Raw genomic sequence first — 24,807 nt, forward strand, 5'->3', positions numbered from 1 at the left:
AACACAGTCTAATGACCTGATATACATGGAGAACACAGTCTAATGACCTGATATACATGAAGAACACAGTCTTATGACCTGATATACATGGAGAACACAGTCTAATGACCTGATATACATGAAGAACACAGTCTAATGACCTGATATACATGGAGAACACAGTCTAATGACCTGATATACATGGAGAACACAGTCTAATGACCTGATATACATGAAGAACACAGTCTTATGACCTGATATACATGGAGAACACAGTCTAATGACCTGATATACATGGAGAACACAGTCTAATGACATGATATACATGAAGAACACAGTCTAATGACCAGATATACATGGAGAACACAGTCCAATGACATGATATACATGAAGAACACAGTCTAATGACCTGATATACATGGAGAACACAGTCTAATGACCTGATATACATGAAGAACACAGTCTAATGACCTGATATACATGGAGAACACAGTCTAATGACCTGATATACATGGAGAACACCGTCTAATGACCTGATATACATGAAGAACACAGTTTAATGACCTGATATACATGGAGAACACAGTCTAATGACCTGATATACATGGAGAACACAGTCTAATGACCTGATATACATGAAGAACACAGTCTAATGACCTGATATACATGGAGAACACAGTCTAATAACCTGATATACATGATATACATGGAGAACACAGTCTAATGACCTGATATACATGGAGAACACAGTCTAATGACCTGATATACATGGAGAACACAGTCTAATGACCTGATATACATGATATACATGGAGAACATTCTAATGACCTGATATACATGGAGAACACAGTCTAATGACCTGATATACATGAAGAACACAGTCTAATGACCTGATATACATGGAGAACACCGTCTAATGACCTGATATACATGAAGAACACAGTCTAATGACCTGATATACATGAAGAACACAGTCCAATGACCTGATATACATGATATACATGAAGAACACAGTCTAATGACCTGATTTACATGAAGAACACAGTGTAATGACCTGATATACATGGAGAACACAGTCTAATGACCTGATTTACATGAAGAACACAGTCTAATGACCTGATATACATGGAGAACACAGTCTAATGACCTGATATACATGAAGAACACAGTCTAATGACCTGATATACATGGAGAACACAGTCTAATGACCTGATATACATGGAGAACACAGTCTAATGACCTGATATACATGAAGAACACAGTCTAATGACCAGATATACATGGAGAACACAGTCTAATGACCTGATATACATGGAGAACACAGTTTAATAACCTGATATACATGATATACATGGAGAACACAGTCCAATGACATGATATACATAATATACATGAAGAACACAGTCTAATGACCTGATATACATGGAGAACACAGTCTAATGGCCTGATATACATGGAGAACACAGTCTAATGACCTGATATACATGGAGAACACAGTCTAATGACATAATATACATGAAGAACACAGTCTAATGACCAGATATACATGGAGAACACAGTCTAATGACCTGATATACATGGAGAACACAGTCTAATGACCTGATATACATGATATACATGGAGAACAGTCTAATGACCTGATATACATGGAGAACACAGTCTAATGACCTGATATACATGGAGAACACAGTCTAATGACCTGATATACATGGAGAACACAGTCTAATGACCTGATATACATGGAGAACACAGTCTAATGACCTGATATACATGATATACATGGAGAACAGTCTAATGACCTGATATACATGGAGAACACAGTCTAATGACCTGATATACATGAAGAACACAGTCTAATGACCTGATATACATGAAGAACACAGTCTAATGACCTGATATACATGAAGAACACAGTCTAATGACCTGATATACATGAAGAACACAGTCTAATGACCTGATATACATGAAGAACACAGTCCAATGACCTGATATACATGATATACATGAAGAACACAGTCTAATGACCTGATATACATGAAGAACACAGTCTAATGACCTGATATACATGATATACATGAAGAACACAGTCTAATGACCTGATATACATGAAGAACACAGTCTAATGACCTGATATACATGAAGAACACAGTCTAATGACCTGATATACATGAAGAACACAGTCCAATGACCTGATATACATGATATACATGAAGAACACAGTCTAATGACCTGATATACATGAAGAACACAGTCCAATGACCTGATATACATGATATACATGAAGAACACAGTCTAATGACCTGATATACATGAAGAACACAGTCTAATGACCTGATATACATGAAGAACACAGTCTAATGACCTGATATACATGAAGAACACAGTCTAATGACCTGATATACATGGAGAACACAGTCTAATGTCCTGATATACATGGAGAACACAGTCTAATGTCCTGATATACATGAAGAACACAGTCTAATGACCTGATATACATGAAGAACACAGTCTAATGACCTGATATACATGGAGAACACAGTCTAATGTCCTGATATACATGAAGAACACAGTCTAATGACCTGATATACATGAAGAACACAGTCTAATGACCTGATATACATGGAGAACACAGTCTAATGACCTGATATACATGAAGAACACAGTATAATGACAGGATATACATGAAGAACACAGTCTAATGACCTGATATACATGGAGAACACAGTCTAATGACCAGATATACATGGAGAACACAGTCTAATAACCTGATATACATGATATACATGGAGAACACAGTCTAATGACCTGATATACATGGAGAACACAGTCTAATGTCCTGATATACATGGAGAACACAGTCTAATGTCCTGATATACATGAAGAACACAGTCTAATGACCTGATATACATGAAGAACACAGTCTAATGACCTGATATACATGGAGAACACAGTCTAATGACCTGATATACATGAAGAACACAGTATAATGACAGGATATACATGAAGAACACAGTCTAATGACCTGATATACATGGAGAACACAGTCTAATGACCTGATATACATGAAGAACACAGTCTAATGACCTGATATACATGGAGAACACAGTCTAATGACCTGATATACATGGAGAACACAGTCTAATGACCTGATATACATGGAGAACACAGTCTAATGACATGATATACATGAAAAACACAGTCTAATGACCTGTTATACATGAAGAACACAGTCTAATGACCTGATATACATGAAGAACACAGTCTAATGACCAGATATACATGGAGAACACAGTCTAATGACCTGATATACATGGAGAACACAGTCTAATAACCTGATATACATGATATACATGGAGAACACAGTCTAATGACCTGATATACATGGAGAACACAGTCTAATGACCTGATATACATGGAGAACACAGTCTAATGACATAATATACATGAAGAACACAGTCTAATGACCTGATATACATGAAGAACACAGTCTAATGACCTGATTTACATGAAGAACACAGTCCAATGACCTGATATACATGATATACATGAAGAACACAGTCTAATGACCTGATTTACATGAAGAACACAGTCTAATGTCCTGATATACATGGAGAACACAGTCTAATGTCCTGATATACATGAAGAACACAGTCTAATGACCTGATATACATGAAGAACACAGTCTAATGACCTGATATACATGGAGAACACAGTCTAATGACCTGATATACATGAAGAACACAGTATAATGACAGGATATACATGAAGAACACAGTCTAATGACCTGATATACATGGAGAACACAGTCTAATGACCTGATATACATGAAGAACACAGTCTAATGACCTGATATACATGGAGAACACAGTCTAATGACCTGATATACATGGAGAACACAGTCTAATGACCTGATATACATGGAGAACACAGTCTAATGACATGATATACATGAAAAACACAGTCTAATGACCTGTTATACATGAAGAACACAGTCTAATGACCTGATATACATGAAGAACACAGTCTAATGACCAGATATACATGGAGAACACAGTCTAATGACCTGATATACATGGAGAACACAGTCTAATAACCTGATATACATGATATACATGGAGAACACAGTCTAATGACCTGATATACATGGAGAACACAGTCTAATGACCTGATATACATGGAGAACACAGTCTAATGACATAATATACATGAAGAACACAGTCTAATGACCTGATATACATGAAGAACACAGTCTAATGACCTGATTTACATGAAGAACACAGTCCAATGACCTGATATACATGATATACATGAAGAACACAGTCTAATGACCTGATTTACATGAAGAACACAGTCTAATGACATAATATACATGAAGAACACAGTCTAATGACCTGATATACATGAAGAACACAGTCTAATGACCTGATGTACATGGAGAACACAGTCTAATGAAATGCTTATTTGCAGGTTGACCTCTCGACAGGTTGACCTCTCGACAGGTTGACCTCTCGACAGGTTGACCCCTCGACAGGTTGACCCCTCGACAGGTTGACCCCTAGACAGGTTGACCCCTCGACAGGTTGACCCCTCGACAGGTTGACCCCTAGACAGGTTGACCTCTCGACAGGTTGACCCCTCGACAGGTTGACCCCTCGACAGGTTGACCCCTCGACAGGTTGACCTCTCGACAGGTTGACCTCTCGACAGGTTGACCCCTCGACAGGTTGACCCCTCGACAGGTTGACCTCTCGACAGGTTGACCCCTCGACAGGTTGACCCCTAGACAGGTTGACCACCTAGACAATGCAGCAACTATAGAAGAGTCATGCGAAAATGTAATTAAAAGTCAATGCCATAATGAGTCATTTAAGCTAACAATGAGTTATGTGAGTCTGTCTGTGGAGGTTGGGGTGTTCTGCCTATTGTTCTGTTTGTGACCGTGTTCCTGCGGTCGTGTTGTCCTGTATCAGGCGTGGGTCCAGACACGTCAGACGAGACTCTCCTCACGGCCATCGCCAGCGCCCTCCACATGAGCTCCTCCCCCATCACGGGCCAGACGACCTCGGCTGCAGAGAAGAACCCAGCTATCTGGCTCAACACGTCGCAGCCCCTCTGTAAGGCCTTCATAGTCACCGACCAGGACATCCGGTAAGAACCTGGTTAGGTGGGTGTGTTTCGGGGTCATCACTGAACTGTGGAATATTTTTTTGTTTTGTTATGTCTTTATGTGCATAATAACAGTGCCTCCTCTTGATCTGCTGTGGTATTGATCTGCTGTGGTATTGATCTGCTGTGGTATTGATCTGCTGTGGTATTGATCTGTTGTGGTATTGGTCTGCTGTGGTATTGGTCTGCTGTGGTATTGATCTGCTGTGGTATTGGTCTGCTGTGGTATTGATCTGCTGTGGTATTGGTCTGCTGTGGTATTGATCTGCTGTAAGCTGTGGTATTGATCTGCTGTGGTATTGGTCTGCTGTGGTATTGGTCTGCTGTGGTATTGATCTGTTGTGGTATTGATCTGTTGTGGTATTGGTCTGCTGTGGTATTGGTCTGCTGTGGTATTGGTCTGCTGTGGTATTGATCTGCTGTGGTATTGGTCTGCTGTGGTATTGGTCTGCTGTGGTATTGATCTGCTGTGGTATTGGTCTGCTGTAAGCTGTGGTATTGATCTGTTGTGGTATTGGTCTGCTGTGGTATTGGTCTGCTGTGGTATTGATCTGCTGTGGTATTGGTCTGCTGTGGTATTGGTCTGCTGTGGTATTGGTCTGCTGTAGTATTGGTCTGCTGTGGTATTGGTCTGCTGTGGTATTGGTCTGCTGTAGTATTGGTCTGCTGTAGTATTGGTCTGCTGTGGTATTGGTCTGCTGTAAGCTGTGGTATTGATCTGTTGTGGTATTGGTCTGCTGTGGTATTGGTCTGCTGTGGTATTGATCTGTTGTGGTATTGGTCTGCTGTGGTATTGGTCTGCTGTGGTATTGGTCTGCTGTGGTATTGGTCTGCTGTGGTATTGGTCTGCTGTGGTATTGGTCTGCTGTGGTATTGGTCTGCTGTGGTATTGGTCTGCTGTGGTATTGACCCTACACACTGACACAGGACCCTGTATATAGTCACCTTCCCCCTATACATATCTACCTCCATCACTCCAGTATCCCTGTACATTGTTAATATGGAACTGACCCTGTATATAGTCACGTTCCCCCTATACATATCTACCTCCATCACTCCAGTATCCCTGTACATTGTTAATATGGTACTGACCCTGTATATAGTCACCTTACCCCTATACATATCTACCTCCATCACTCCAGTATCCCTGTCCCATTACCCCTATACATATCTACCTCCATCACTCCAGTATCCCTGTCCCATTACCCCTATACATATCTACCTCCATCACTCCAGTATCCCTGTACATTGTTAATACGGTACTGACCCTGTATATAGTCACCTTACCCCTATACATATCTACCTCCATCACTCCAGTATCCCTGTCCCATTACCCCTATACATATCTACCTCCATCACTATACATATCTACCTCCATCACTCCAGTACCCCTGTACATTGTTAATATGGAACTGACCCTGTATATAGTCACCTTACCCCTATACATATCTACCTCCATCACTCCAGTATCCCTGTACATTGTTAATATGGTACTGACCCTGTATATAGTCACCTTACCCCTATACATATCTACCTCCATCACTCCAGTATCCCTGCACATTGTTAATATGGAACTGACCCTGTATATAGTCACCTTACCCCTATACATATCTACCTCCATCACTCCAGTATCCCTGTCCCATTACCCCTATACATATCTACCTCCATCACTCCAGTATCCCTGCACATTGTTAATATGGAACTGACCCTGTATATAGTCCCATTACCCCTATACATATCTACCTCCATCACTCCAGTATCCCTGTACATTGTTAATATGGTACTGACCCTGTATATAGTCACCTTACCCCTATACATATCTACCTCCATCACTCCAGTACCCCTGTACATTGTTAATATGGTACTGACCCTGTATATAGTCACCTTACCCCTATACATATCTACCTCCATCACTCCAGTACCCCTGCACATTGTTAATATGGAACTGACCCTGTATATAGTCCCATTACCCCTATACATATCTACCTCCATCACTCCAGTATCCCTGTACATTGTTAATATGGTACTGACCCTGTATATAGTCCCATTACCCCTATACATATCTACCTCCATCACTCCAGTATCCCTGTACATTGTTAATATGGTACTGACCCTGTATATAGTCACCTTACCCCTATACATATCTACCTCCATCACTCCAGTATCCCTGTACATTGTTAATATGGAACTGACCCTGTATATAGTCACCTTACCCCTATACATATCTACCTCCATCACTCCAGTATCCCTGCACATTGTTAATATGGAACTGACCCTGTATATAGTCCCATTACCCCTATACATATCTACCTCCATCACTCCAGTATCCCTGTACATTGTTAATATGGTACTGACCCTGTATATAGTCACCTTACCCCTATACATATCTACCTCCATCACTCCAGTACCCCTGTACATTGTTAATATGGTACTGACCCTGTATATAGTCACCTTACCCCTATACATATCTACCTCCATCACTCCAGTACCCCTGTACATTGTTAATATGGAACTGACCCTGTATATAGTCACCTTACCCCTATACATATCTACCTCCATCACTCCAGTATCCCTGTACATTGTTAATATGGTACTGACCCTGTATATAGTCACCTTACCCCTATACATATCTACCTCCATCACTCCAGTATCCCTGTACATTGTTAATATGGAACTGACCCTGTATATAGTCACCTTACCCCTATACATATCTACCTCCATCACTCCAGTATCCCTGTACATTGTTAATATGGTACTGACCCTGTATATAGTCACCTTACCCCTATACATATCTACCTCCATCACTCCAGTATCCCTGTACATTGTTAATATGGAACTGACCCTGTATATAGTCACCTTACCCCTATACATATCTACCTCCATCACTCCAGTATCCCTGTCCCATTACCCCTATACATATCTACCTCCATCACTCCAGTATCCCTGTACATTGTTAATATGGAACTGACCCTGTATATAGTCACCTTACCCCTATACATATCTACCTCCATCACTCCAGTATCCCTGTCCCATTACCCCTATACATATCTACCTCCATCACTCCAGTATCCCTGTCCCATTACCCCTACACTTATCTACCTCCATCACTATACATATCTACCTCCATCACTCCAGTACCCCTGTACATTGTTAATATGGTACTGACCCTGTATATAGTCACCTTCCCCCTATACATATCTACCTCCATCACTCCAGTAACCCTGTACATTGTTAATATGGTACTGACCCTGTATATAGTCACCTTACCCCTATACATATCTACCTCCATCACTCCAGTATCCCTGTACATTGTTAATATGGAACTGACGCTGTATATAGTATGTTTACTTACTTGCTGGTGTTGTTGTTGTTTGTATTCCTGGTGTGACGTATGGATTGCTGGGTTGTTGTGTTTAGAGCTGGTAGGAAAGGCTTTTCACTTCACCTGTGTACGTGACATATATATATATATAAACTTGAAACTTGTTTGAGTTGCAGTAGATTCTCCTCACCTCAGACAGCTCCCACTGTGACGTGACACACACACACACACACACACACACACACACACACACACACACACACACACACACACACACACACACACACACACACACACACACACACACACACACACACAGCTCCCACCTCTCCCTCCCACCTCTAATCCTGCCAGAGCGGGCCTATTGTTTGTGTGGAAGCGTCAGGGAGACAGTGCCACAGCAACACAGCAGCACGACTGAAATGACAATTTTGGCATTTGCAGAGAGCTGTTCACAGCTAGAACTGAACACGTGTGACTAGGAGATACGCTTCTCTGCTGATGTAATGGGCAAGTTCTTAGTGTTTCAGCCCATACGGTAACATTCACCATGCGTGTACATTTTATCCTCCGCTCCTGACTGAATGTGCTGTCGTAGAAAAATAATGAATAGAATGCGTGAGCCACATCAATTAAACATCATTTGAATGAATATTCTACATTACCATGGCAATTATTGCATCACAATACCAGGCAGCCGTAGAGAGCGGATGAGGTGACCAGTTATATTGCCAGGGTTAGAGGTTCCAAGTCTGTTCTATTCATTGTGTTTCTATCTCACTCAACCATACTCAGCTGTTGGTTCCAAACACACAAAATACATAACCGGCGGTTACATGGTTATACGGTAATTGTCCCAGCCCTCAACAGAAGTGTTATGTGTAGTTGTCCCAGCCCTCAACAGTAGTGTTATGTGTAGTTGTACCAGCCCTCAACAGTAGTGTTATGTGTAGTTGTCCCAGCCCTCAACAGAAGTGTTATGTGTAGTTGTCCCAGCCCTCAACAGTAGTGTTATGTGTAGTTGTCCCAGCCCTCAACAGAAGTGTTATGTGTAGTTGTCCCAGCCCTCAACAGTAGTGTTATGTGTAGTTGTCCCAGCCCTCAACAGTAGTGTTATGTGTAGTTGTCCCGTCCCTCAACAGTAGTGTTATGTGTAGTTGTCCCAGCCCTCAACAGTAGTGTTATGTGTAGTTGTACCAGCCCTCAACAGTAGTGTTATGTGTAGTTGTCCCAGCCCTCAACAGGTGTGTTATGTGTAGTTGTCCCAGCCCTCAACAGCAGTGTTATGTGTAGTTGTCCCAGCCCTCAATAGTAGTGTTATGTGTAGTTGTCCCAGCCCTCAACAGGTGTGTTATGTGTAGTTGTCCCAGCCCTCAACAGCAGTGTTATGTGTAGTTGTACCAGCCCTCAACAGTAGTGTTATGTGTAGTTGTACCAGCCCTCAACAGTAGTGTTATGTGTAGTTCTCCCAGCCCTCAACAGTAGTGTTATGTGTAGTTGTCCCAGCCCTCAACAGCAGTGTTATGTGTAGTTGTCCCAGCCCTCAACAGCAGTGTTATGTGTAGTTGTCCCAGCCCTCAACAGTAGTGTTATGTGTAGTTGTCCCAGCCCTCAACAGTAGTGTTATGTGTAGTTGTCCCGGCCCTCAACAGAAGTGTTATGTGTAGTTGTCCCGGCCCTCAACAGTAGTGTTATGTGTAGTTGTCCCAGCCCTCAACAGTAGTGTTATGTGTAGTTGTCCCGTCCCTCAACAGTAGTGTTATGTGTAGTTGTCCCAGCCCTCAACAGTAGTGTTATGTGTAGTTGTCCCAGCCCTCAACAGTAGTGTTATGTGTAGTTGTCCCGTCCCTCAACAGTAGTGTTATGTGTAGTTGTCCCGTCCCTCAACAGTAGTGTTATGTGTAGTTGTCCCAGCCCTCAACAGTAGTGTTATGTGTAGTTGTCCCGTCCCTCAACAGTAGTGTTATGTGTAGTTGTCCCAGCCCTCAACAGTAGTGTTATGTGTAGTTGTCCCGTCCCTCAACAGTAGTGGTATGTGTAGTTGTACCAGCCCTCAACAGTAGTGTTATGTGTAGTTGTCCCGTCCCTCAACAGTAGTGTTATGTGTAGTTGTACCAGCCCTCAACAGCAGTGTTATGTGTAGTTGTCCCGTCCCTCAACAGTAGTGTTATGTGTAGTTGTACCAGCCCTCAACAGCAGTGTTATGTGTAGTTGTCCCGTCCCTCAACAGTAGTGTTATGTGTAGTTGTCCCAGCCCTCAACAGTAGTGTTATGTTTACTTGTCCCGTCCCTCAACAGAAGTGTTATGTGTAGTTGTCCCAGCCCTCAACAGCAGTGTTATGTGTAGTTGTCCCGTCCCTCAACAGAAGTGTTATGTGTAGTTGTCCCAGCCCTCAACAGCAGTGTTATGTGTAGTTGTCCCGTCCCTCAACAGAAGTGTTATGTGTAGTTGTCCCAGCCCTCAACAGTAGTGGTATGTGTAACTATGCTTCTCCATTGATCCTATCCTCTACACAGGGAACTGTGATGTGTCTGTTAGTAGATTTGGTTCTGTCTAACGTATTGTTGTTATCGTTAGTATTACATTTTTTATTGAACGTTTATTTCCACATGGAGTCCCATTGAGACCAAGGCCTCTTTCACAAGGGAGCGCTGCATATACACAATTTATCCAATTTACAAATACAGCATCATAAAACGATTTACAAGCCATTCAAGAAAAACAATCAATTCCTCTGCAAAGAGGTCCTTAATCAACACGTTGAACTGCCTCAGAGGCACCAGAACATCAAGTTGAACTGCCCAGAGGCACCAGAACATCAAGTTGAACTGCCCCAGAGGCACCAGAACATCAAGTTGAACTGCCCAGAGGCACCAGAACATCCAGTTGAACTGCCCAGAGGCACCAGAACATCCAGTTGAACTGCCCCAGAGGCAACAGAACATCAAGTTGAACTGCACCAGAACATCAAGTTGAACTGCCCCAGAGGTACCAGAACATCAAGTTGAACTGCCCCAGAGGCACCAGAACATCAAGTTGAACTGCCCCAGAGGCACCAGAACATCAAGTTGGATTCATTTGTATTCTTAACTATCTCACGCCATCCAATGTACATATGCATAAATCATCAGATACAAGTGTTTTTGAAAAGAACATATACCTGGTGGTTTTTACCTGCATTAACTACCAATTTCAGTTCAACAAAGGCTTTCTGCAGGGCAATACAGACAGATTATAGCTCTGACACAGCCTGGTCAACCGTGGGAGCAACAGCATACACAACAGTGTCATCTGCAAACACATGTATGTTACACTTTTTGTTTCGCAGATAGACCTATATTGTTTATATAGACAGTAAAAAGTACAGGACCAAACATCGACCCCTGTGGGACACCTTTTCCTAATGTCACGGAAACCTGACTTAACGCCATCAGTGTTCTGTCTGTCAGGTATTTTATGATGCTTGATCCAGGCCAATTACAGACAATCTTTGAATTAGTAAAGAGTGGTCAACAGTATCAAAAGCCTTCGATAGGTCAATGAAGAGGGCAGCACAGTCTTTCATTTTTATACATACCCTTTACCAATGTTATTTAACACCAGGGATGCAGTGGGGGTGGCACTATGACCCGGCCTGAATCCAGATTGAGGGAACACATTTGGTAGCTAGGGAAAGATCTAGGCTGATAGGTAATCAAAGATTCTAGAACATAGACCCAAAGATTCTAGAACATAGACCCATTGATTCTAGAATATAGACCCATTGATTCTAGAACATAGACCCATTGATTCTAGAACATAGACCCATTGATTCTAGAACATAGACCCATTGATTCTAGAACATAGACCCATTGATTCTAGAACATAGACCCATTGATTCTAGAACATAGACCATTGATTCTAGAACATAGACCATTGATTCTAGAACATAGACCATTGATTCTAGAACATAGAACCATTGATTCTAGAACATAGACCCATTGATTCTAGAACATAGACCCATTGATTCTAGAACATAGACCCATTGATTCTAGAACATAGAGCCATTGATTCTAGAACATAGAGCCATTGATTCTAGAACAACGTGTCTGTGAAGTCCTGCAGGACTCATAATAGTGAAGGTGAGCTGAGGGCTCTCAAGTGTTTTAACAAACTCTTCATCACAAACAACATATAGACCGCGTCCGAAATCGGTACCCTTTTCCCTTTGTAGTGTGGACTACTTTTGACCAGAGAGGGTGACCTTTACCTTGCAATTTGTTCTCAGTGCAGATCTACTTTGAGTCTCAGTTGTGAAGTAGAAATGATTGTCGCCTTCTCTTGGCATTGAAACACATTCTCTGCTATACACTAGGTGACATGGTTCAGAGAGAGAGGAGTGGATTAAGACTATCAGACTCCATTTCTTCTGGCGTCATCTGTAGGGATCTGTCTCTTGTCGCCAGGCAGTCAGCCAGCCAGTCAGCCAGTCAGTCACCAGCCAGCCAGTCAGTTAGTCAGTCACCAGCCAGCCAGTCAGTCAGTCACCAGCCAGCCAGTCAGTCACCAGCCAGCCAGCCAGTGAGTCAGTCACCAGCCAGCCAGTGAGTCAGTCACCAGCTAGTCAGTCAGTCAGTCACCAGCCAGCCAGTCACCAGCCAGCCAGTCACCAGTTAGTCAGTCACCAGCCAGCCAGTCACCAGTTAGTCAGTCAGCCAGTCAGTCAGTCAGTCAATCATTCAGTCAGTCACCAGTCAGTCACCAGCCAGCCAGTGAGTCAGTCACCAGCCAGCCAGTCAGTCAGTCACCAGCCAGCCAGTCAGTCAGTCAGTCAGTCACCAGCCAGTCAGTCAGTCATCAGCTAGTCAGCCAGTCATTCACCAGCCAGTCAGTCACCAGCCAGCCAGTCACCAGCCAGCCAGTCACCAGTTAGTCAGTCAGTCATTCAGTCAGTCAGTCAGTCAGTCAGTTAGCCAGCCTGTCAGTCACCAGCCAGTCAGTCAGTTAGCCAGCCTGTCAGTCACCAGCCAGTCAGTCACCAGTCAGCCAATCAATCAGCCAGTCAGTCAGTCAGTCACCAGCCAGTCAGTCAGTTAGCCAGCCTGGCAGTCACCAGCCAGTCAGTCAGTTAGCCAGCCTGTCAGTCACCAGCCAGTCAGTCGCCAGTCAGTCGCCAGTCAGCCAATCAATCAGCCAGTCACCAGTCAGTAACAGTCAGTCACCAGTCAGTAACAGTCAGTCAGCCAGTCACCAGTCAGTAACAGTCAGTCACCAGAGAGTAACAGTCAGTCAGCCAGTCACCAGTCAGTCAGCCAGTCAGTCACCAGCCAGCCAGTCACCAGCCAGCCAATCAATCAGCCAGTCACCAGTCAGTCACCAGTCAGTCAGTCAGTCAGTCAGTCACCAGTCAGTCACCAGTCAGTCAGTCAGTCAGTCAGTCAGTCAGTCACCAGCCAGTCAGTTAGTCATATCTGTTGGAACTATAATGCATGAAACACCTTGTAGCTTATAACACCTTTCCTACTGCATCCCAAATGGCACTCTATTCCCTACATAGTGCACTACTTTTCACCGGAGCCCTCCTCTCCCTTCATGTTACTGGGAGCTCTTATGAGTGCAGTGTGAATCCTGTAGAGGGCAGTGTATACAAAGGCATGATGTCACACTGAGCTGAGCTCCGATAACCAGCTCTCTCTGGGTTATTATGGGAGGAGAGGAGAGATGGAGAAGAGAAGTGGAGAAGAGAAGTGGAGAGAGGGAGTGGAGGAGTGGAGAGAGGGAGTGGAGGAGTGGAGAGAGGGAGTGGAGGAGTGGAGAGAGGGAGTGGAGAAGTGGAGAGAGGGAGTGGAGAAGTGGAGAGAGGGAGTGGAGAAGTGGAGAGAGGGAGTGGAGAGGGAAGAGCGAGGGAGAAGAGGACTGGAGAGGACAGGAGAGAGGGAGTGGAGAGGGAGAAGAAGAGTGGAATGGATCAGTTTTTCTCATGCCTCTGTGATCCCATTGAATGAGAGAAGACAGATCATTCCATGGAATGAGAGAAGACAGATCTGTACTGACTCTACCTGTACTGACCCTACCTGTACTGACCCTACCTGTACTGACCCTACCTGTACTGACCCTACCTGTACTGACCCTACCTGTACTGACTCTACCTGTACTGACCCTACCTGTACTGACTCTACCTGTACTGACCCTACCTGTACTGACTCTACCTGTACTGACTACCTACCTGTACTGACCCTACCTGTACTGACCCTACCTGTACTGACTCTACCTGTACTGACTCTACCTGTACTGACCCTACCTCTACTGACTCTACCTGTACTGACCCTACCTCTACTGACTCTACCTGTACTGACCCTACCTGTACTGACCCTACCTGTACTGACCCTACCTGTACTGACCCTACCTGTACTGACTCTACCTGTACTGACTCTACCTGTACTGACCCTACCTGTACTGACTCTACCTGTACTGACTCTACCTGTACTGACTCTACCTGTACTGACTCTACCTGTACTGACTCTACCTGTACTGACTCCCTACCTGTACTGACTCTACCTGTACTGACTCTACCTGTACTGACTCTACCTGTACTGACCCTACCTGTACTGACTCTACCTGTACTGACTCTACCTGTACTGACTCTACCTGTACTGACTCTACCTGTACTGACCCTACCTGTACTGACTCTACCTGTACTGACTCTACCTGTACTGACTCTACCTGTACTGACCCTACCTGTACTGACTCTACCTGTACTGACCCTACCTGTACTGACTCTACCTGTACTGACCCTACCTGTACTGACTCTACCTGTACTGACTACCTACCTGTACTGACCCTACCTGTACTGACCCTACCTGTACTGACTCTACCTGTACTGACTCTACCTGTACTGACTCTACCTGTACTGACCCTACCTCTACTGACTCTACCTGTACTGACCCTACCTCTACTGACTCTACCTGTACTGACCCTACCTGTACTGACCCTACCTGTACTGACCCTACCTGTACTGACCCTACCTGTACTGACTCTACCTGTACTGACCCTACCTGTACTGACCCTACCTGTACTGACTCTACCTGTACTGACTCTACCTGTACTGACTCTACCTGTACTGACTCTACCTGTACTGACTCCCTACCTGTACTGACTCTACCTGTACTGACTCTACCTGTACTGACTCTACCTGTACTGACCCTACCTGTACTGACTCTACCTGTACTGACTCTACCTGTACTGACTCTACCTGTACTGACTCTACCTGTACTGACCCTACCTGTACTGACTCTACCTGTACTGACTCTACCTGTACTGACTCTACCTGTACTGACCCTACCTGTACTGACTCTACCTGTACTGACTCTACCTGTACTGACTCTACCTGTACTGACCCTACCTGTACTGACTCTACCTGTACTGACTCTACCTGTACTGACCCTACCTGTACTGACTCTACCTGTACTGACTCTACCTGTACTGACTCTACCTGTACTGACTCTACCTGTACTGACCCTACCTGTACTGACTCTACCTGTACTGACTCTACCTGTACTGACTCTACCTGTACTGACTCTACCTGTACTGACTACCTACCTGTACTGACTACCTACCTGTACTGACCCTACCTGTACTGACTCTACCTGTACTGACTCTACCTGTACTGACTCTACCTGTACTGACTCTACCTGTACTGACTCTACCTGTACTGACTCTACCTGTACTTACCCTACCTGTACTGACTCTACCTGTACTGACTCTACCTGTACTGACTCTACCTGTACTGACGCTACCTGTACTGACGCTACCTGTACTGACTCTACCTGTACTGACGCTACCTGTACTGACTCTACCTGTACTGGCCCTACCTGTACTGACTCTACCTGTACTGACCCTACCTGTACTGACTCTACCTGTACTGACTCTACCTGTACTGACTCTACCTGTACTGACTCTACCTGTACTGACTCTACCTGTACTGACTCTACCTGTACTGACCCTACCTGTACATCTGGATTTGAGTGAAAAGTATTTGAATAAATATGAAAAGGTGAATGTAAGAAGCGTTCATCATTTCAAATAGACTACATGTCATATTAAACAGCACATTAACACTCTAAATAGGTCAGGGTCCAGACAGGGAGCCTAAGAAGGAAAATTAATTCTGTAGGCTATATTATTTCAGTTATTTCAAGGATATAGCCTACAAAGAAACACAGTGCATTCAGAAAGTATTCAGACCCCCACATTTTGTTACATTACAGCCTTATTCTAAAATGTATTAAATATTCGTTTTTTCTCATCAATCTACATACAATACCCCATAATGACTTATTTACATAAGTATTCAGACCCTTTGCTATGAGACTCGAAATTGAGCTCAGGCGCATCCTGTTTCCATTGATCATCCTTGAGATGTTTCTACAACTTGATTGGAGTCTACCTGTGGTATATTAAATGAATTGTCCTTTGGAAAGGCACACACCTGTCTATATAAGGTCCCACAGTTGACAGTGCATGTCAGAGCAAAAACAAAGCCATGAGATCGAAGAAATTGTCCGTAGAGCTCCGAGACAAGATTGTGTCGAGGCACAGATCTGGGGAAGGGTAACAAAATATTTCTGCAGCATTGAAGGTCCCCAAGAACACAGTGGCCTCCATCATTCTTAAATGGAAGAAGTTTGGAACCACCAAGACTCTTCCTAGATAACCCGATTGTCACTCCGACAGAGCTCCGGAGTTCCTCTGTGGAGATGGGAGAAACTTCCAGAAGGACAACCATCTCTGCAACACTGTAGAGTGGGTAGACGGAATCCACTCCTCATTAAAAAGCACATGACAGCCAGCTTGGAGTTTTGTCAAAAGGAACTTAAAGGACACAAGATTCTCTGGTCTGATGAAACCGCAAGATTGAACTCTTTGGCCTGAATGCCAAGCGTCACGTCTGGAGGAAACCTGGCACCATCCCTACGGTGAAGCATGGTGTTGGCAGCATAATGCTGTGGGGATGTTTTTCAGCGGCAGGGAATGGGAGACTAGTCAGGATGGAGGGAAAGATGAACGGAGCCAAGTACAGAGAGATCCTTGATGAAAACCAGAGTGCTCAGGACTTGGCTGTAAAATGTTATTTATCAAATGTTTTATACTTTCTTTTAAAACCGCCTAGTTTTGGGTTATAAATAAGTATTTCTTATTTATTTATTATGTTCAACTTAGTTTAAATCCTTCACTATTTCATCAGGGCTCTCTAGGTTTAGTGTTACCCACCACAAACACATTGTGTGTGGGGATTAGCGGTTACCTTGTCATCAGGGGTGGTTCTACTTTTCCAGACTTCAGAATATTGTTTGTTTACGTTTTTTTTTAAATTCTTCTTCAACTTTAGTTTTTTTTAAATTTTCTAATTTGAAATATGTTTAATGGATTAGTTGTTATTGTAATCTGGCATCTATCCTTTTCCCACCTGACTTTACATGGCTAGGCCTAATATGAGGGACAGCTGGTTGCTTTACATGGCTAGGCCTAATATCATGAGGGGGACAGCTGGTTGACTTTACATGGCTAGGCCTGATATCATGAGAGGGACAGCTGGTTGACTTTACATGGCTAGGCCTAATATCACGAGGGGGACAGCTGGTTGACTTTACATGGCTAGGCCTGATATCATGAGGGGGACAGCTGGTTGACTTTACATGGCTAGGCCTGATATCATGAGGGGGACAGCTGGTTGACTTTACATGGCTAGGCCTGAAATCATGAGGGACAGCTGGTTGCTTTACATGGCTAGGCCTAATATCATGAGAGGGACAGCTGGTTGCCCGTTCACTTTTACTAGCTTTAATGTTAAATCTTTAAATCACCCAGTGAACCGTAAAAGGGTTATTTCTCATTTAAATCACCTTAAAGTAGACATCTCCTTTCTTCAGGACACACAGCTCGGCACTTTAGACCATCATATCCTTCCAATGTTCATTCTGAAACTAGAGGAGCGGCCATTTTAGACCGCTCCACAGGAGGGTGGATCAATCCTTCCAATGTTCATTCTGAAACTAGAGGAGCGGCCATTTTAGACCGCTCCACAGGAGGGTGGATCAATCCTTCCAATGTTCATTCTGAAACTAGAGGAGCGGCCATTTTAGACCGCTCCACAGGAGGGTGGATCAATCCTTCCAATGTTCATTCTGAAACTAGAGGAGCGGCCATTTTAGACCGCTCCACAGGAGGGTGGATCAATCCTTCCAATGTTCATTCTGAAACTAGAGGAGCGGCCATTTTAGACCGCTCCACAGGAGGGTGGATCAATCCTTCCAATGTTCATTCTGAAACTAGAGGAGCGGCCATTTTAGACCGCTCCACAGGAGGGTGGATCAATCCTTCCAATGTTCATTCTGAAACTAGAGGAGCAGCCATTTTAGACCACTCCACAGGAGGGTGGATCAATCCTTCCAATGTTCATTCTGAAACTAGAGGAGCGGCCATTTTAGACCGCTCCACAGGAGGGTGGATCAATCCTTCCAATGTTCATTCTGAAACTAGAGGAGCGGCCATTTTAGACCACTCCACAGGAGGGTGGATCAATCCTTCCAATGTTCATTCTGAAACTAGAGGAGCGGCCATTTTAGACCGCTCCACAGGAGGGTGGATCAATCCTTCCAATGTTCATTCTGAAACTAGAGGAGCGGCCATTTTAGACCGCTCCACAGGAGGGTGGATCAATCCTTCCAATGTTCATTCTGAAACTAGAGGAGCGGCCATTTTAGACCGCTCCACAGGAGGGTGGATCAATCCTTCCAATGTTCATTCTGAAACTAGAGGAGCGGCCATTTTAGACCGCTCCACAGGAGGGTGGATCAATCCTTCCAATGTTCATTCTGAAACTAGAGGAGCGGCCATTTTAGACCACTCCACAGGAGGGTGGATCAATCCTTCCAATGTTCATTCTGAAACTAGAGGAGCGGCCATTTTAGACCGCTCCACAGGAAGGTGGATCAATCCTTCCAATGTTCATTCTGAAACTAGAGGAGCGGCCATTTTAGACCGCTCCACAGGAGGGTGGATCAATCCTTCCAATGTTCATTCTGAAACTAGAGGAGCGGCCATTTTAGACCGCTCCACAGGAGGGTGGATCAATCCTTCCAATGTTCATTCTGAAACTAGAGGAGCGGCCATTTTAGACCGCTCCACAGGAGGGTGGATCAAGCCTTCCAATGTTCATTCTGAAACTAGAGGAGCGGCCATTTTAGACCACTCCACAGGAGGGTGGATCAATCCTTCCAATGTTCATTCTGAAACTAGAGGAGCGGCCATTTTAGACCGCTCCACAGGAGGGTGGATCAATCCTTCCAATGTTCATTCTGAAACTAGAGGAGCGGCCATTTTAGACCGCTCCACAGGAGGGTGGATCAATCCTTCCAATTTTCATTCTGAAACTAGAGGAGCGGCCATTTTAGACCGCTCCACAGGAGGGTGGATCAATCCTTCCAATGTTCATTCTGAAACTAGAGGAGCGGCCATTTTAGACCGCTCCACAGGAGGGTGGATCAATCCTTCCAATGTTCATTCTGAAACTAGAGGAGCGGCCATTTTAGACCGCTCCACAGGAGGGTGGATCAATCCTTCCAATGTTCATTCTGAAACTAGAGGAGCGGCCATTTTAGACCACTCCACAGGAGGGTGGATCAACCCTTCCAATGTTCATTCTGAAACTAGAGGAGCGGCCATTTTAGACCGCTCCACAGGAGGGTGGATCAATCCTTCCAATGTTCATTCTGAAACTAGAGGAGCGGCCATTTTAGACCGCTCCACAGGAGGGTGGATCAAGCCTTCCAATGTTCATTCTGAAACTAGAGGAGCGGCCATTTTAGACCACTCCACAGGAGGGTGGATCAATCCTTCCAATGTTCATTCTGAAACTAGAGGAGCGGCCATTTTAGACCGCTCCACAGGAGGGTGGATCAATCCTTCCAATGTTCATTCTGAAACTAGAGGAGCGGCCATTTTAGACCGCTCCACAGGAGGGTGGATCAATCCTTCCAATGTTCATTCTGAAACTAGAGGAGCGGCCATTTTAGACCGCTCCACAGGAGGGTGGATCAATCCTTCCAATTTTCATTCTGAAACTAGAGGAGCGGCCATTTTAGACCGCTCCACAGGAGGGTGGATCAATCCTTCCAATGTTCATTCTGAAACTAGAGGAGCGGCCATTTTAGACCGCTCCACAGGAGGGTGGATCAATCCTTCCAATGTTCATTCTGAAACTAGAGGAGCGGCCATTTTAGACCGCTCCACAGGAGGGTGGATCAATCCTTCCAATGTTCATTCTGAAACTAGAGGAGCGGCCATTTTAGACCGCTCCACAGGAGGGTGGATCAACCCTTCCAATGTTCATTCTGAAACTAGAGGAGCGGCCATTTTAGACCGCTCCACAGGAGGGTGGATCAACCCTTCCAATGTTCATTCTGAAACTAGAGGAGCGGCCATTTTAGACCGCTCCACAGGAGGGTGGATCAATCCTTCCAATGTTCATTCTGAAACTAGAGGAGCGGCCATTTTAGACCGCTCCACAGGAGGGTGGATCAACCCTTCCAATGTTCATTCTGAAACTAGAGGAGCGGCCATTTTAGACCGCTCCACAGGAGGGTGGATCAATCCTTCCAATGTTCATTCTGAAACTAGAGGAGCGGCCATTTTAGACCGCTCCACAGGAGGGTGGATCAAACCTTCCAATGTTCATTCTGAAACTAGAGGAGCGGCCATTTTAGACCGCTCCACAGGAGGGTGGATCAATCCTTCCAATGTTCATTCTGAAACTAGAGGAGCGGCCATTTTAGACCGCTCCACAGGAGGGTGGATCAATCCTTCCAATGTTCATTCTGAAACTAGAGGAGCGGCCATTTTAGACCGCTCCACAGGAGGGTGGATCAATCCTTCCAATGTTCATTCTGAAACTAGAGGAGCGGCCATTTTAGACCGCTCCACAGGAGGGTGGATCAATCCTTCCAATGTTCATTCTGAAACTAGAGGAGCGGCCATTTTAGACCGCTCCACAGGAGGGTGGATCAATCCTTCCAATGTTCATTCTGAAACTAGAGGAGCGGCCATTTTAGACCGCTCCACAGGAGGGTGGATCAATCCTTCCAATGTTCATTCTGAAACTAGAGGAGCGGCCATTTTAGACCGCTCCACAGGAGGGTGGATCAATCCTTCCAATGTTCATTCTGAAACTAGAGGAGCGGCCATTTTAGACCACTCCACAGGAGGGTGGATCAATCCTTCCAATGTTCATTCTGAAACTAGAGGAGCGGCCATTTTAGACCGCTCCACAGGAGGGTGGATCAATCCTTCCAATGTTCATTCTGAAACTAGAGGAGCGGCCATTTTAGACCGCTCCACAGGAGGGTGGATCAATCCTTCCAATGTTCATTCTGAAACTAGAGGAGCGGCCATTTTAGACCGCTCCACAGGAGGGTGGATCAATCCTTCCAATGTTCATTCTGAAACTAGAGGAGCGGCCATTTTAGACCGCTCCACAGGAGGGTGGATCAATCCTTCCAATGTTCATTCTGAAACTAGAGGAGCGGCCATTTTAGACCGCTCCACAGGAGGGTGGATCAAGCCTTCCAATGTTCATTCTGAAACTAGAGGAGCGGCCATTTTAGACCGCTCCACAGGAGGGTGGATCAATCCTTCCAATGTTCATTCTGAAACTAGAGGAGCGGCCATTTTAGACCGCTCCACAGGAGGGTGGATCAATCCTTCCAATGTTCATTCTGAAACTAGAGGAGCGGCCATTTTAGTAAGTAAGAACATACCGTTCTCAATGTCAAATGTAGAGGCTGACTCAGCAGGCCATGTCATTATTGTAGAGGCTGACTCAGCAGGCCATGTCATTATTGTAGAGGCTGACTCAGCAGGCCATGTCATTATTGTAGAGGCTGACTCAGCAGGCCATGTCATTATTGTAGAGGCTGACTCAGCAGGCCATGTCATTATTGTAGAGGCTGACTCAGCAGGCCATGTCATTATTGTAGAGGCTGACTCAGCAGGCCATGTCATTATTGTAGAGGCTGACTCAGCAGGCCATGTCATTATTGTAGAGGCTGACTCAGCAGGCCATGTCATTATTGTAGAGGCTGACTCAGCAGGCCATGTCATTATTGTAGAGGCTGACTCAGCAGGCCATGTCATTATTGTAGAGGCTGACTCAGCAGGCCACGTCATTATTGTAGAGGCTGACTCAGCAGGCCATGTCATTATTGTAGAGGCTGACTCAGCAGGCCACGTCATTATTGTAGAGGCTGACTCAGCAGGCCATGTCATTATTGTAGAGGCTGACTCAGCAGGCCATGTCATTATTGTAGAGGCTGACTCAGCAGGCCATGTCATTATTGTAGAGGCTGACTCAGCAGGCCATGTCATTATTGTAGAGGCTGACTCAGCAGGCCATGTCATTATTGTAGAGGCTGACTCAGCAGGCCATGTCATTATTGTAGAGGCTGACTCAGCAGGCCATGTCATTATTGTAGAGGCTGACTCAGCAGGCCATGTCATTATTGTAGAGGCTGACTCAGCAGGCCATGTCATTATTGTAGAGGCTGACTCAGCAGGCCATGTCATTATTGTAGAGGCTGACTCAGCAGGCCATGTCATTATTGTAGAGGCTGACTCAGCAGGCCATGTCATTATTGTAGAGGCTGACTCAGCAGGCCATGTCATTATTGTAGAGGCTGACTCAGCAGGCCATGTCATTATTGTAGAGGCTGACTCAGCAGGCCATGTCATTATTGTAGAGGCTGACTCAGCAGGCCATGTCATTATTGTAGAGGCTGACTCAGCAGGCCATGTCATTATTGTAGTAGAATGACTGTATAATACACCCTGTTATCTTATGCAACAAATTGGTATAACAGTTAATTCTTCTCAAATTGATTTTCTTGATTAACAAATTTGGACACACACATCGCCTAATTCTAGTTGGTAATATGTATTGTGTACTGTCGCCTAATCTGGATCGTAGCTCTGCTAATGGTATCATCTTCATCAAAGACAGGATCCACAATTCAGCTTTTTCTTTAAGACATATGGCATATCTGATGCGTGGCGTTTCCACAATCCCACAGCTATGTAGTAGTATTTTTCTCTCGTCAGTTCATAAGACCCTTCTCACCTATAGACTACTTTTTATAAGACAGTAGATTTCTGCCACTTATCACGGAGTGTGATTACCAAGCGATAGTTATTTTGGATCATTTTCTTCTATGAAACTACTTATAGCAAATACACAGCCTAATTATCGCCCTGGGTGGCTGAACTCACTACTGCTATCAGGAGAAACCTTTGTTGCTTTTATATCATTTCAAATTGATCTATTTCTCTTAATTTAAACACCTCCAACAGTATGGGGAATCTATGAAAGCTTATATAAGGGGACAAATGATTTTGTACAGAACAAGATTAAGAAAGTGTAATGTTCAACGCCGAGGGGAACATACAAATAAAATCTTGGATTTGGTTATGGCATATTTAGACTCTTCATCCGCATATTTACTAAAACAACGTTTGACACATCAGACAGAGTTTGATCTTCTTTCAACTCAACGAGCTGAACATGGAACGAGTAAATCTCCATATACGATAATGATGAACATGGAGAGAAATCAGGAGAAATGCTAGCACACCAGCTGTGTTATAAGAACCGCAAATCAAACCATACCTGAGATATCTGACGAGCTGGGTAACAAATGTATGGATGATTTAGAGGTCAATTCATACTTTCATAACTTTTACTCACACTTATACACTTTGGAATCAGCTGGTAATGCTAACTTACTCGACACCTTTGAGAACTTATATTCCTACAGTTGAACCTGAGATAGTTGCTGAATTAGAAGAACAGTTCTCTGTAGAAGAGATTGTGTTGGCAATTCAATCTATGCAGTGTGGTAAATCCCCTGGACCCGACGGATTTATGAACGCTCCTCACGCCACCTCCGCTCCTCACTCCACCTCCGCTCCTCACTCCACCTCCGCTCCTCGCTCCCCTCCTCACTCCACCTCCGCTCCTCACTCCACCTCCGCTCCTCACTCCACCTCCGCTCCACCTCCGCTCCTTGCTCCCCTCCTCACTCCACCTCCGCTCCTCACTCCACCTCCGCTCCTCACTCCACCTCCGCTCCTCACGCCACCTCCGCTCCTCACTCCACCTCCGCTCCTCACTCCACCTCCGCTCCTCACGCCACCTCCGCTCCTCACGCCACCTCCGCTCCTCACGCCACCTCCGCTCCTCACGCCACCTCCGCTCCTCACTCCACCTCCGCTCCACCTCCGCTCCTCACTCCACCTCCGCTCCACCTCCGCT

General features: G+C 44.7%; 1 protein-coding gene across 1 annotated transcript in view; it reads left to right on the plus strand.

The window, feature by feature from the left end:
• The window catches only part of mbd2 (methyl-CpG binding domain protein 2), a 97,478-nt gene that overhangs the window by 52,728 nt on the left and 19,943 nt on the right, over positions 1-24,807 (plus strand). Inside the window, exon 5 of the mRNA XM_071342144.1 lies at positions 4,950-5,127. Coding sequence (XP_071198245.1) covers positions 4,950-5,127 — 178 coding nt within the window. The remainder of the gene's footprint in view (positions 1-4,949; positions 5,128-24,807) is intronic.

This window comes from Salvelinus alpinus, chromosome 1 (assembly GCF_045679555.1).
Source record: "Salvelinus alpinus chromosome 1, SLU_Salpinus.1, whole genome shotgun sequence".
Taxonomy (NCBI): Eukaryota; Metazoa; Chordata; class Actinopteri; order Salmoniformes; family Salmonidae; genus Salvelinus; species Salvelinus alpinus.